The 15,256-nt window shown below is 38.2% G+C and overlaps 1 protein-coding gene across 1 annotated transcript; it reads left to right on the plus strand.

Annotated features, from left to right (window-relative positions):
• Window positions 1-12,513: 12,513 nt before the first annotated feature.
• On the plus strand, window positions 12,514-14,908 carry LOC126513561 (lithostathine-2-like). The gene is made up of 5 exons (XM_050161995.1): window positions 12,514-12,623; window positions 13,165-13,304; window positions 13,603-13,740; window positions 14,406-14,517; window positions 14,700-14,908. Exons 1-5 carry the CDS (start codon window positions 12,560-12,562, stop codon window positions 14,765-14,767), a joined length of 522 nt encoding a protein of 173 aa, XP_050017952.1. The 5' UTR covers window positions 12,514-12,559; the 3' UTR covers window positions 14,768-14,908.
• Window positions 14,909-15,256: the final 348 nt, after the last annotated feature.

Consider the following 15,256-nt stretch of genomic DNA (forward strand, 5'->3'; position numbering starts at 1 on the left):
TGTTAGCACATTAGTGAACCTACAGGATAATACATTAGTTAAAAAGTCCAAGCATTGTTTTAGTGTCCTGGAGAAGTTCCACAAAAGATCACTATCCACATATGCAATCAACAAGAACGTTTATTATTCCAGTATGCTTGGCTGACTATCCTACACAAAGGCAAGATGTCAAAGACCTGGACACATGTTCCTAGGCTCCTTTTGAGCATAGCCAAGGGGGGGGGCCTATGGTAATTAACTCATCTCAGATATGAGTGGATCAAATAAGCATCAATCATACTAGTACATTCTAATTGGCTAGGGCTAGTTAGGAGCTGGTCAGGGCTACAGTTTTCTATTTTTGGACAGTCTTGGATAAGTCTCAGGCTTTGATCTTATTTGGTTATCACCTTGAGATTACTGACTATGGAGGCTGGCTCAGGCCCAGCCTGACCTAGTACTGCATGAACCATGTCTCCTTTTTTCTGTTTGCGGTGTTGGGCAATGGATTGTCTTTTGTTCGTGGCTCTTCCTCAGAAACTGCTTGATCAGATTCAGGAAACAGAAATGGAGGCCTTATTTCTGAGAGAAGACTGAGAAGCCTGTTATGGTGTCTGCCTGATTCTTTCACACAGAACTTCAAATGCATGGGACAGTCACTTATACATGGGACAGTCACTACACAAAGGGACCTTAAAAATTCAAAAAGAAAACTTTGGGATCAACTATCTATTTGGTAAACCAAACAGTAAGGTTTTCTTTGTACTTTGTTTTTTCAGTGCTCAAATGCTATTTCTCTGGGTGGGAAGTTGCTTGAGCACTCCTTAATCTACACTTTTTCCCTGTTTCTTGCTTGCTTTTACAGCTTAAGATAATGGCCAGAAGCAACTAAAACTATCCATGCCCCACCTGCGCAATAAGAGAGAATTCATTCTTTTGGCTGGGATTACAAAAGAACTCTGAACTTCTCTTTTTAAGCTGACTTGAAACATCCCCATGGCCAGGGACATGTCATTGACCCACGTTTCTCAGCATTGTTGTTACAACAAAGAACACATTCTCTATATAGAAACTGGATAAATTATAAAAATTCTAAACTGTCTGGATAATTAGGGTATGGTAATTATCAACACAACTTCTAGTAGACACAGTCTTGAAGATGAATGGGAGTGTTTTTTCAGAGGCATGCATGGGTGCTGTTTTAGGATGTGGTGAAGGGAGCTGTGAGGTCAGGGATGGAGTCAAGGATTGTCACTGCACACACTCAAAAAAAAAAAAAAAACAACAGGAAGATGGATGACAAGATGTGACCAAACATGATGAAAGGGGACATGTAATGATTTAAGCCCCTTTCATTTGGAAACCTTCAGTTTATTTTTGCCACCCAAAGAGACAAGGTACAGACAGCAGATAAATCAAGGTACCTACATGATCATCAGTTGAGAAGCTGAGGCAGAATGACTTCTGTGAGTTCAAGGCTATCCTAGTCTATACAGTTGACTGTCATCCTAAACTACAATAAAATACTCTTTTGAAAAATAAACAGAGGCTGGAGATCTGGCTGTCAGTAAAATGTCTAGTGCAAAACCATTAAGGCCAGAGCTCAGATATCAACACCTACTCAAAAAACTCAAGAGTGGAGGTGCACACCTGCACCACTGTGGTGGTGGGGTTGACAGAGGCAAGTAGATTCTTCATGCTTATTGGTTAGCCACACTTGCAAAATCAATGAGCTTCAGGTTGAGCAAGAGACTCTCGAATTAGATGAACAATGATTGAGGAAGGCTGAAAACCTACCTTTGACCTCCATAACCATGGGTATACATGTGCACACTCACACTGTACTCATCCACACTAACAAAGAAATTCAGCGGTGGGGGGAGAGAGAACATCACACAAGATTTAAAATGAATAATTAAATAAATGAAATGAACCAACAAAATAAGGTACAGATATGTTTATAGGACATATCCTAACTCAGAGATCCCCACTTTCTTATTGTCAGTTAACTACTGATACTTGGCAGCTAAAAAATAAATAAACACACTCTTCTTTGATAAGTGTGGTGACACATATCTTTAATGTCCCCATAATCCCACAACTAAGAGTGATGGGGCAAGGAACAGTGAGTTCATGGCAAGTGTGGGGCTACACAGAGATAAACTATTTTAATTTCCTTCTTTTATTCTTTTTCAATTCTTTTTTCAATTTAAGTTGCCAACATTCCATTATAGTTTCTTTTAGCTCTGTTGATGGAGGAGGGTCATCTGTCTTATCTGTTGTTTTTACTGGTTAATTAAGAAAGAAACTGCTTGGCCTTTGAAAGGCCAGCCCTTAGGTGGGTGTAGTAGACAGAACCGAATTCTGGGAGAAAAAAAGCCAAGTCAGGCAGTCGCCATGATTCTCCCACATGACAAAGACACAGGTTAAGCTCTTCCCTGGTAAGCCACCTCGTGGTGCTACACACATTATTAAAAATGGGTTAAAGCAAGATGTGAGAGTTAGCCAGTAAGAGGCTAAAACTAATGGGCCAAGCAGTGTTTAAAAGAATACAGTTTCTGTGTAATTATTTTGGGTAAAGCTAGCTGGGTGGTGGGAAGCAGCCCGGTGCTCCTTACAACACTCAGTTATTTCTTCAGCTGCATTTGGCTATACCTTAACTCCTGAAAGTAACTAAACTCAATGATACTGACATTTAGGTGATATGAGTTTCACATATAAATCTGTTGATGTACATTTTAGGCAAGTAGGGAGTGAGGAAACCATCTGTTAAAATGAAATGAAAGTTATACCCACTTTTCAGGGAGACTGAATGGTATGGGAAGACTTCTGATAGCATGGCTTAATAATATTTTTGAAGATTAATCTCTCTAAGTCAATGCTAAATTGGACATTGCTTCTTTTGGATGATGGTATCAATAGGAATATACTTAATTTATAACTCCAGTGAGGCTCCGCAGAATTCTCAGTCTACAGTCCAAATGACTATAAGTGATTCCTTAAGAATGTAGAAACAAAACCCAAGCAAGTCTACATTCCAAGGCATTGTTTTAGAAACAAGTATTTTTATGTTAATATAACAAAAACATCACCTACTGTTATACGCACATACATTTAAAATAATAATTTATAAGAATGTAGTTTCACATATTTATCTTGCCCTTCAAATATATGACTTTTAAACTATTTTTTAATGCAGGTCTGTGGACTAATAAGATTGCTCTGTAGGTTAAGAGTGTGTATTGCTCTGTAAGAGTACTCTACTTTTTCTAAGCACCCATCTTGGGAATCTCACAACTATCTGTAGTAACTCCAGCTCTAGGGGATCCGACACCCCATGGACAACACAAGCTTTTACAATGACATAAAAGTTCGTCCCCTATGACACACAAACATAATTAGAAGTGAAATAAATCTTTAAAAATGAAAAAGAAAGGCATTCAGCAAGACAGATGTATTTAAGAAATTAGAGCTGCTAGCTACCACCTATAACTTATAACCCTTTAGTTATCTGAGAATAAAGCAAAAAAAAAAAAAAAAACAATTGTGAGTCTGAGAACAATCTGCTCTGCATAGTAAGTTTCAAACTGGTCTTGGATACAGAAGTAGAGAGCCTACTTCAAGGGGAAAATATGGTGGAAGTATTGAATTGAGTAGATTTTCACCATTCTTAGTAGCAATAAATTTTTTCTGGTTTGTTAAATTTTAAAAAGGTAGATGCCAGAGAGAAGCTACTCAGGAACTCTTTTTATGGTCTTACTCGTGGTTCATGTCTTACCAGGGTACCTAAGGAAGATAAGCTGCATAGCACCCAAAGTAGAAATCAGTGTGTAGCCAATGAATCAAACACAAGAAGACCTTTCAAGGAGAGTCACAAGGCAGCCAAGGACACTGAGAATCATGCAGAGCAGCCTATAACATGACCAAGAACATACATACAAAGAGGTAGGTCGGGATGTTTCTGGCATGTTGAGACGTTCTTCTAGGCAGAGGCAAGATAGCCTAACCAAAACAAACTTTTAGTCAAGTAATGATAGAATTTAACTTCTTTGGGTGTGTACTCAGATGCCCAGTTCCCACAGCCCTGGACTCAGAAAGGTCAAGAAAAGATTTTCCTGGAAAGTGTGCAAAAGATGGTTGTAGTAGCCAAGAACACAAACATTCTCAGGGAATAATAAAGACAAATCGGAAGAGAACAGATGAAGAAAAGAGTAGTAGGAAACAGGGGCAGAATTTGTTTTTGTTATTCATTATGTTTTACCCTTATAAATGAAAAAGATGTATTTATACCTACATAAAATCTGATGACTACAGACTTCATTGTATTCTGGCTCCTACACTTTCTCTGCCCCTTCTTCCATGATATTCCTTGAGCCATAGAAGCAGGAGCCATGATATAAATGAAACGACACACACACACANTATAATGTGTATTATATATATTTATTTACAGATGCATGTGTATCTATACATGTGTATGCACCAATAAAAATCAAGGCATAAGAGGCTATCAACTTTAGGGATGCTTGGAGCCACAAAAGGAAGGGTAGTTTGTAGATTCTTGAGGAAGAAACAAAATCACATATCATATTAAGCTATATTAGTCAAATCAAGGATGATAGTTGTCATGTATATCTTCATATCCTCACTTGTGAAACTAACACTTTATACACACACACACATTTGCACAAAAGTACACATATGTATATGTATATAAAAATGGAAAAAAAAAAGACAACCAGAAAAGAGAAATGAGATTAGCAAGAAAGGTAATGAAATGTGAACATTGTCAAATTATGTTATGCTGTGATACACTAAAACAAACATATCACAGGAAAATCTTTGGACAATAAGTCAACAGTTTATTATTTAATGGAGAAATAAACACTGAAGTTGGAGAATTTCATTAAAAAATGTTGCACAAAGATGCGTTTTGCAGGATCTGCCTTCATTTTAGACATATGAATAAATGCATCGTAAGGATGACAGAGGTATTTCAGTTATATGATTATTGTTGTGGACTTCACTTCTATTCCCATGTTTTAACCATTTTCCAATGTTCTCCTCTCTTCACTGCAACATCTCCCAGAAGCTCCTCCATAACATTACACTCCTCAGAATAATCTTATCTAAAAACCCAAATATAAGTAGCCTACTTACCTAGCAAATATTAAACAAATATATAAAAATATTCTGGGAAAAGCTACAAGTTTGTTTAAGATTATGATAAAATATTTATAAATAATGGACACTCAGAAGTAATTTCAAAATAAATTCTTTGTTTTATTGAGATAGAAAAGGATGCTCTGAGAATTTGGAACCACTCCTCCACATGCCTCTTATTATCTTTTAATTCTTTCAATCAAGGTGGTAGGTACTTTGATTGAAATGTCTTTCAGAGTTTTTGACTTAGAGATGAAATTTCCCTCTAAAGCAAGTTCTCAACAATTTCCCATAATTCTCAACCCGTGTTGCTGTGACCCATCTTGGTGTCAAATGACTCTTTTATGGAGGTCACCTAAGACCATTGGAAAACACAGATATTTACGTTACTGCTCATAGCAGTACAAAAATTATAGTATCAAAATTATTATAAAATATCAACAAAATTAAGTTTATAGTTGGGTTTCACCACAACATGAGGAACAGTATTAAAGAGATAAAAAGATAGGAAGGTTGAGAATCACTGGTCTAGATGATCTTTCAAAAAAATTGAAGATAGATGTATTGACATTTTCTTCAAGAGAGAAAGTTGGTATGTAGTCTCCTAGAAAACAAAAGACCTTCTTTGTTCCCAATATAGTACAAATTTTTCTGTTAAACAAATGGTCACATTATTTATTGCCCACTATATGTTGTCTGGTTTCTCACAGAGGTAAGTTCTTCCCTGTAATGTAATTCTGTATATGTGGAGACATTTATCAATGTCTCTCTCTTGGTACAAAAGGGTAAAGAACTAAGTTTATGCTCACTGCAATAACAACATGTTTGTCTTTCAATATGGAAAAAAAACCTGTGAAAGAATAACCTGGTTTGAAAACTGAGTAAAATCTTAAGGCTTTTCATGTTTCCTGACATTCTAAAATTAGTATTTTTTCTTTATAAATAATACCAATCAAAATTCCTACTCGTCCCCCACCTCCCAGCTCCCTCCTTCTCCTCCCCACACCCTTGCCCCCACCCCTTCAGTCCTAAAAGAGGGCAAGGCATCCTGCCCTTTGGGAAGTCCAAAGCCCTCCCCTCTATATCCAGGCTTAGGAAGTTATGCATTCAAAGAGAATAGGATCCCAAAAAGCCAGTACATGAAGTAGAGACAAATCCCAGTGCCATTATCATTGGACCCTCTGTCTGCCTCAACTGTCAAACACATTCAGAGAGTCCAGTTTGTTCCCATGCTCACTCATTCATTCCCAGTCCAGCTGGAGTTAGTGAGCTCCCATTACCTCAGGTACACTGTCTCAACAGGTGAAACAACCCCTCGTGGTCCTTACTTCCTTGTTCATATTCTCCCTTCTTCTGCTCTTCAAATGAACCTTGGGAGCTCAGTCTAGTGCTCCCATGTGGGTCTCTGACTCTATCACAAGATGAAAGTTCTATGATGTTATTCAAGATAGTCATCAGTCTGACTACAGGGCAAGGCCAGTTCAGTCACCCTCTCCTCTACTGCCCAGTGTCTTAGCTTGGATCATCCCCATGGACTACTGGGAACCCCTCCATAGCCAAGCCTCTTGCCAACTCCAAAATGGCTTCCTCAATTAAGATATCTCCTCCCCTGCTCTTATATTCAGCCTTCCTCCATCTCAACCATACCACTCCTCAAGTTCTCCCCAAACCTTCCCTTTTCCCCTCATTCTCCCCCTCTCCCCTTCCCTCTACCCCACCCTAGCCCCATGCTCCCAACTTTTGTCTGGAGATCTTGTCTACTTCTAGTGGTGTAGGAGGGTCTTCTTTCTATGTGTTGGTTTTATTGACTGAATGAAGAAAACTGTCTTGGCCTTTTTATAGGGCAGAACTTAGGTGGATGGAGTAAACAGAACAGATTTCTGAGAAGAAGAGCAGTGTGGCAGTCACCATGCTTCTCCTGCCCAAGATGGACGCTGGTTAGACTCATGCCAGTAAGCCACAGTCAAGTGGTGATACACATTAACGGAGATGGGTTAAACAAATATGTAAGAGTTAGGCAATAAGAGGTTAGAGATAATGGGCCAGGCGGTGATTTAATAAATACAATTTCTGTGTAAGCATTTTGGATGTAAGATAGCTGGGGGGGGGGGGATGAAACAAAAAGGACCCGCTCCTCTTACTACATTCTAGTTTCCAGGATGATCTATCTATGTTTTTCTTTGGGTTCATCTTATTACTTAGCTTCTCTGGAATCATGAACTATAGGCTCAATGTCCTTTGTTTATGGCTAGAATTCACTAGCATAATGAGTGTGCACATACCATATTCATATTTTTGGGTCTAGGTTATCTCACTCAGAATAGTGTTTTCTACTTCCATCCATTTTCATGCAAATTTCAAGATTATTTTTATTTGAAATTTTTATAACTTTAGAACATAAGGTACCACAAAGTGGAATGCCTTCTTAACAACTCAAACTCTTTGTGGGATGATAGAGTTCTGTCCTGTTTTTGGAGTGATCTTACCAGAGCTTTAAGTGCTTGGCCCTGTTGACATCACAATCTTTGTTCATATTAAAAGGCAGAATTCATGCCTAAAATTCATTGAGTAATTGCCCATTTAAGACAGGACTAAAAAGCTTATTTCTTTAACCTTATAATTCTACTTTTTCTGAGATTGCTGAATAGTAAACTAGATCAAGAACTTTATATAAGGAGAAAAAGAGATGGTGAAGGCTTCATTAACAGGGAATACAAGGCAGTATAATATAAACTGAAACTGTATTAAGCAAAGACCCAAATACCAAATAATATATATGTACACCTCTCTCTCTCTCTCTCTCTCTCTCTCTCTCTCTCTCTCTCTCTCTCTCTCTCTGTATCTCTCTGTTTTTAATTGTGTGTGCATGTGTGTGTATGTGGTTGTGCACACACAGTCATAGAGATGCCCTCAGAAGCCAGAGATGTCATCTATTCCTATAGAGGAAGAGTTATAAGCAATTGTGAGCCATTTGGTATGGGTGCTTGAAACTTAATTTGGATCCTCTGTTAGAGCAGAGGCAGGTACCTGATGAACCGTCTCTATCCCCCAAAACATTTTTTTCTATTGACATTGCTTGACACAAGAACATTGCACCTAAAATCATTGTAACTCAGAAGAGGAGGATAATAATCTATAGAACTTTAATGTAGTAGCATGGGTTAAGGTTCACATACTGTCAAGAATCAATAGTTTGGTTTTGTTGATTACTAGCTATAACTTGAGCAATCTTATTTACTTAAAATAGGTTCAGAGAAGCATTTAGTGACTGAAACCATTACAGGCAATGTAGGTGTTACAATGGCAGAATTAGCCAAAGGGGCACAGGAAGAATTTCAGGTTGAAAGTTCCATCTCATGTTTTCTACATGAATTCTGACTAACTGCCAGGAAGTCTCAAATACAGAGTGTTCTTTGAATGTGGCCAGAAACTTTGAAAGCCATGGAATGAGCACCTCTCGATGATACCATATTCTTCTTCAATAGAAGTTCTGGAAGATGAAACTGTTACCAGTATTCAATTGTCCTTACTAAATAAAAAGGGAGAGTTTGGACATCTTTGAGAAGAATGTAACATAGTCATTTGATCTGTTTAGAAACAGGGGGTCTCTGCTGGTTGGCAGCAGAAGTGTACATGAATTCACAGAAACAAAAGTGTCATGGAATCATTATTTTTGCAGAAGATGGAAATGATATTGTGCCAAGAAATCCAGTTAAGAATGGCCCCTATCAATCTTACTAAAAGTAAGCTACAGATTCAATGCAATGTTCATCAAAATCCTAGCAAAATTCTTCACAGATCTCGAAAAAATGGTACTCAACTTCATATGGAGAAGCAAAAAACCCAGGACAGCCAAAACAATCCTGTAAATTAAAAGAATTTCTGGAGGCATCACAATCCCTGACTTCAAACTCTACTACAGAGCTACAGTACTGAAAATAGCCTGGTATTGGCATAAAAACAGACAGGAGGACTAATGGAACTGAATGAAAACCCGGATATTAATCCACACACTTTTGAACACCGGATTTGAGCAAAGAAACAAAAAATATCAAATGGAAAAAGAAAACATATTTGACAAATGGTGTTGGCATAATTGGATATCAATATGTAGAAGAATGAAAATAAACCCATATCTATCACCATGTACAAAACTCAAGTTTAAATAGATCAAAGACCTCAACATAAACCATCCACACTGAACTTCATAGAAGAGGAAGTGTGAAGTACATGTGAATGCATTGGCACAAGAGACCACTTCCTAAATATAACTTCAGTAGCACAGGCACTGAGGGAAACAATTAATAAATGGGACCTCCTGAAACTGAAAAGCTTCTGTAAAGCAAAGGACACAGTCAATAAGACAAAATGACAGCCTACAGAATGAGTAAAATATCATCACCAACCTCACATCAGACAATGGTCTGATCTCCAAAATATACAAAGTACTCAAGAAATCCATCTTCAAAAAGAAAAAAAAAAAAAAAACAAATAATCCAATAAAAAGTGTAGACCTAAACAGAGAACTCTCAACAGAGGAATCTAAAATGGCTGAAGGACACTTAAGGAAATGCTCAACATCCTTAGTCATTAGAGAAATGAAAATCAAAACAGCTCTGAGATTCTATCTTACACCTGTATGAATGGCCAAGATCAAAAACACTGATGACAACCTATGCTGGAAAGGATGTGGGCTAAAGGTAACTTTCCTACATTTCTGGTGGAAATGAAAGCTGGTACAGCCCCATTGGATATCAGTGTGGTGATTTCTCAGAAAATTAGAAAACAACCTTCTTCAAGACCCAGAAATACCACTTTTGGGTAAATATCCAAATGATGCTCAACCACGTCACAAGGACATGTACTCAATTATATTCATAGCAGCTTTGTTAGTCATATCCAGAATCTGGAATCAACCTGAATGCCCGTACTGAAGAATTGATAAGGAAAATGTGGTACATTTACACAATTCAGTACTACACAGCAGAAAAAAATAATGAAATCTTGAAATTTGGAGAAAAACAGATAGAGATAGAAAACATCATTTTGAATGAGGTAACCCGGGTCCAGAAAGACAATTATCATATGTACTCACTCATAAGTGGATTCTAAACATAAAGCAAAGAAAACCAGCTCACAAATCACAATCCTAGAGAACCTAGAGAATAACGAGGACTCTAGGAGATTCATACATGGATCTAGTATATATGGGAAGTATAAAATTGGGAGCATGGGGACATTGGGAGAGGGTTGAAGGGAAAGGGAGAGTCATGGATGGGAGCAGAAAAAAAAGTAGACCTCAATAAAAACAAAAAAGAATGGCACCTATTCTGACAGCCAGAGAGAAAATGGGGACATCAGTGATATACCTACCTAAATCAGAAAGAGAGTTTACTCAACCAGCAGGATAAGAGTAGAAATTTACCACAAAACCATGATAAAACACTGCACACAGTTATTGGAGAAATAATATATAGGCATAGGCTACACTTTTGAGCAGTGGCTCTCAATCTTCCGAAATCTTCAACCATTAAATGCAGTTCCTCATGTTGTGATGATCCCCAATCATAATCTTAGTTTTGTTGCTCCTTCATACCTGTAGTTTTGCTAGTGTAATGAATTGAGGTATAAATATCTGTGTTTTCTTTGGCAGCCCCTAGGAAGGGTTCCTTAACTCCCCAAAGAATCAGCGCCTATAGGTTGAGAACCATTGGTCTAGAGAGTCACAATTACTTTCTCCAAAGACCAAGATCTAAATCACTCCAAAATTTTTCATCAAAAGGTTTATTTTTAAATTTTTATTCTTGTGTGTATGTGTCTGTGTGTTTGTGCATTTTGTGCAGGTTTGTGAAGACAAAAAAGTCATTGGATTCCCCTGTAGGTGGAGGGGATTGCCTGATATAATCAGTAGCTTCTGAACTCAGGTCTTCTGAAAGGGCAGAAAAAATCATAATTGATAAGGCATCTCCCCAGCACCTCTAAAATCTTAACTAATAAATCTTAAGCTAAGCCATGTTCTTCTGTATCCTGGGTATACAAGCATAAATGGTTGGGAAAAAGAAGAAGAGGAGGAAAAGGAGGTCGAGGAGGAAGAGGAGGAGGAGAAATTCTTTCTGATACATTCTTTAATTTAAAAAGAAAATATAATGTTACTTTGGGGGAAAGATCAATACAAAATTTACCCACTAGCAGAATTCAAGGTTGGCAGCAGGTACAATGAGGAAGACTCTAATAATCAGTGTGAAAGTTCTATTGTATAAAGTGAAATGTAATCCTTATTGACCTTAAAGCTCACTGAAGCGAAGAGAGGCATAATGAACTTTCTGCTAGTGAGACAGGCAAAGTTCTCCTGAGCAGTTTAAGAAGAGGATGACCATGACAGGACTAGGCATGCTTCATGGGCACCTGGCATCTAAGGAACTGGATAAGTCCACCTAGGCATGATTCCATAAAGAGGAAAGTTTAGAGAGAAAATGGTACACAGTATGAACTTAAAGAAAAAAAGATAGAAGAGGAAAATACCAGGATAGAAAAAACGGAGTCCAGCCTTCATTTCTATGTAGTGGCATGCAAGAGAAGGCATCTAAGTTGTCTAAATCTTAAGCTGTTTAATTGCAGTCTCATGCAGATGAGCTACATCTCATATGTGGCTGCCTACCCTGCTCCAGGACTCACAGACTGTCCTGCTCTAGTGTCACACATCATCAGGTTACTCATGCTAGCCCCCCTCTCCCCTTTGAACATCTTGAGTTCTTGGAAGGGTTCTGATCCTACTCAGGGATATGGGAACTAGGAATCTGGATTCTGTTATAGAAGAAAACATTTTTTTTTAACTTGAGAAGTTTTGCAACTGTGAATATGAAGAATTCATCACCTGTGATTATTCCCATGATGTTCCAGAAAAGGTGACTCCTACTGCCAGGATTTCTGTAGGCCATCTGTGCCAAAGGCAAATGTCATAAGACTCATGTCCCTCCCTTTCACCATTTGTGAAGACTCTTCTACCCTACCCTGTTGCATATAAAAGACCTACCAGTACACAGTCTGGCAGATTTATTCTTCCCAGCTGTCTGGTAAGTGTGTTTACAAGAGGAAGACTCCTCAGCATAGGCTAGTCTACTTAGTTCTGAGAAAAGAGACAAAGAAATGTTATAAAATATTCTACAAGTATTGGTAACTCAGGAGAGGGCCAAGCTGACTTTCTATTCCTAGGGCTATTATATATTCCAAAAATCTTGAGAGAAGGAGTTGAGTATATGGGGATGCCAGACAGCCTTCTTGAACTAAGAAATTAAGAGACAAGAGACTTTGTTTAGGATCAAGATAGCTATGTTCACCACTCCTAAAATTTTCTTCTCTTTTGCTTCAATAGAACTGCTGATTTGGAATTTAAATCTAAGACTCCCCTCTGGTCAGCATGGCTCGGAACAATACATGCCATATCCTGTTTGCATGCCTGATGCTCCTGGCATGCTGCCAAGGTAGGCTTGATGCACCATGATCCCTACAGACCTGAAGGCTTTACTCCATTCCTATAGATATTTGTGTTCTTTTGGAAGGGGCATAGTAAACGTTGGAGGTTATAACTCCACTAATCACAATGAAATAGATCATCAACTACAAGAAAATTTGAATTGGGATATTAACTTATCCCTTGTCCATGACAACTAATGTTTTCTTATTTGTTATGACTAAATCTAGACATCCTTATTAATATATGGAGGCTTTATGCAGGGACTCTTATGTAAGAAAAGGCATAAAATACAAAAGAAAGGTAACAGCTTCAAAGGAAAAAATAAAGATACAATTGGGGAAAAAAATTCCAGAAATGAATAGTGAGCTATTGTTTCAAAGAAAGAGAGCCTGGCAATAAAAAGTAAGAAAGGAGGATAGAAGTCAACCTACTGTCTGTCTTACATCCTTGCATGCCGAGAGAGGGGCTTACTTCAACAACAGGTATCTCAGCATCCAGGCTTTGCCCAATTGTTGACATCTCCTTCACTCTCCTCTTTTACTCTCTAGGCAAGAAGGCTGAAGAAGGCTTGCCCATACCTGAGAACGATCTTCCTTCTGCCAAGATCAACTGCCCAGAAGGTGCTAATGCCTATGGTTCCTACTGCTACTACTTTGTGGAAGATCGTTTGACCTGGGGAGAGGCAGATGTAAGTGAAAAGAGAAATATTAGAAGAGAAAGGTATCTGAAGGTAGAGAGTGTTAACCTTTTCTAGTTGCTTCATAAGGTAGGGTTGATCACCTATTTGCCCCACCTACCTGAGTTTGTCCCTTGCTGGTGACTTTTACTCTGAATTTTCTGGGCAGAAATCTTAAGGCTGAGTCATGGTATCATCGGGAGGATTTCTGCACTGTCCTTTTCCTCCAACGTTCTTTAGTGGGGCTAGTATATTGTTTAAAACAGCCCTTCTCCATTGAGCAATCTATTTTCTGTCTGCATGCTTACAGCTCTTTTGCCAGAATATGAATTCGGGGCACCTGGTGTCAGTGCTCAGCCAGGCCGAGGGCAACTTTGTGGCTTCTTTGGTTAAGGAGAGTGGTACTACAAATGCTTATGTCTGGACTGGTCTCCATGATCCCAAAAATGTGAGTATGTGACCACTTATCTCCTAATACACAGGTGAAGGTGAAGTGGGAGAATCAAGTCTAGATTGTAAAAAGCCAATTTTACAACACGTATAGAAAAGCAATGTATTTGTTGATTCTAGAATATATGAGCATGTTGAGGTTCACTGCAGGTTGTTATGGAGATAGCTACAGCTCAACTTGTTAAAAGCTCCATGTATGCATGGTTAATCGTATTGCTTTTACTGAGATGTGTTTTTTTACATATTCATTACTCTTTATTGTGTATCTTGTAGATTTGTGTTAGAAGAAAATTCTTTTGCGATGACAGAAGAAAACAATTTATTGCCTGATTTAGGTGAATCTGTTGCTTTACCAATCCAGCCAGTCCTATCTAGTGTTATACTGAAAGTGGTTAGCGTTAACTTCAAGAAAGAGACTCTAGGAGCAGTTTCTGTGATACACATTTATAGTTCTTTGTAAAATTCAGAGTACTTCTCTGAAAGACAGTGGAAGAATATGAATATTTCAGGAATGCAAAAAAGCAAAGAAACGCTGTGATTCTTAAAGGGCGTATGATCCTTAATTTTGTCCTATATTTCGGTCCATTTCTTAAAATGCACATGGCCTGAGAGTTTCTACAAATTTCTGAGTAACATTGGCTCGATTTGTCTCCTTCACTGTAGAACCGCCGTTGGCACTGGAGCAGTGGATCTCTGTTTCTCTATAAATCATGGGCCACTGGAGCTCCAAGCACGACCAATCGCGGTTATTGTGTGGCACTGACTTCAAACACAGGTATGAGAAAAAGATATTGCTATTTACTTCTTTATCTCAGTTCTGGGGACAGACCTCAGGCTGCAGAAAGAGAAAAGATCACTTATGCAAGAAATAGAAGTGTTCTTCTTATTTTGTATCATGAGTCTTAGAACCAGATGAGACCACACTATCTCTGTCTGACCTTTTTCATTGACTTGTAGCTTTCAAGAAATGGAAAGATGAAAACTGTGATTCACAGTACTCCTTTGTTTGCAAGTTCAAAAGCTAAAGTCTCCTGAACAATAGACATCCAGAACTTTATTACTATGGATTAGAAAATCAAATAATACCAACTATCCACCACAAATTAGATACTTTCTTCTGTTGAATTGCAACAGACTTTCACTATTTTTCTCTACCCCAATTTTTATACCCTGACCTAATGAAAATAAAATTGTGTCCTCCACTTGTGTTGTCATCTGTGTTCACTGTTTGTTGCTAATGGCTTGTGTTGCAGGAGGCTGTTTTTGTGTTCTCTGCTGTCCAGAACTGAAACAACCACTCAGAATCTAAATTATTTGCAATACTGTTTTGCCAATATCTTAAGCAAGAATTTCTAGCTTGCTATTATATTGCAAACTTGCCCATCTCCATTAATCTGTGTATTGCCACATATCTGTGGCTTCCTGGATAATGTTCCATCCCCAGCATCTGTCTATGTCAGGGCTACGTGACATCTCAATGATTCTGCCTTCTTTCTCCCAGTATTCAGTTATTT

The sequence above is a fragment of the Alexandromys fortis genome, unplaced genomic scaffold (genome assembly GCF_014885135.2).
Source record: "Alexandromys fortis isolate MF-2015 unplaced genomic scaffold, M_Fortis_MF-2015_v1.1 scaffold_105, whole genome shotgun sequence".
Classification (NCBI taxonomy): domain Eukaryota; kingdom Metazoa; phylum Chordata; class Mammalia; order Rodentia; family Cricetidae; genus Alexandromys; species Alexandromys fortis.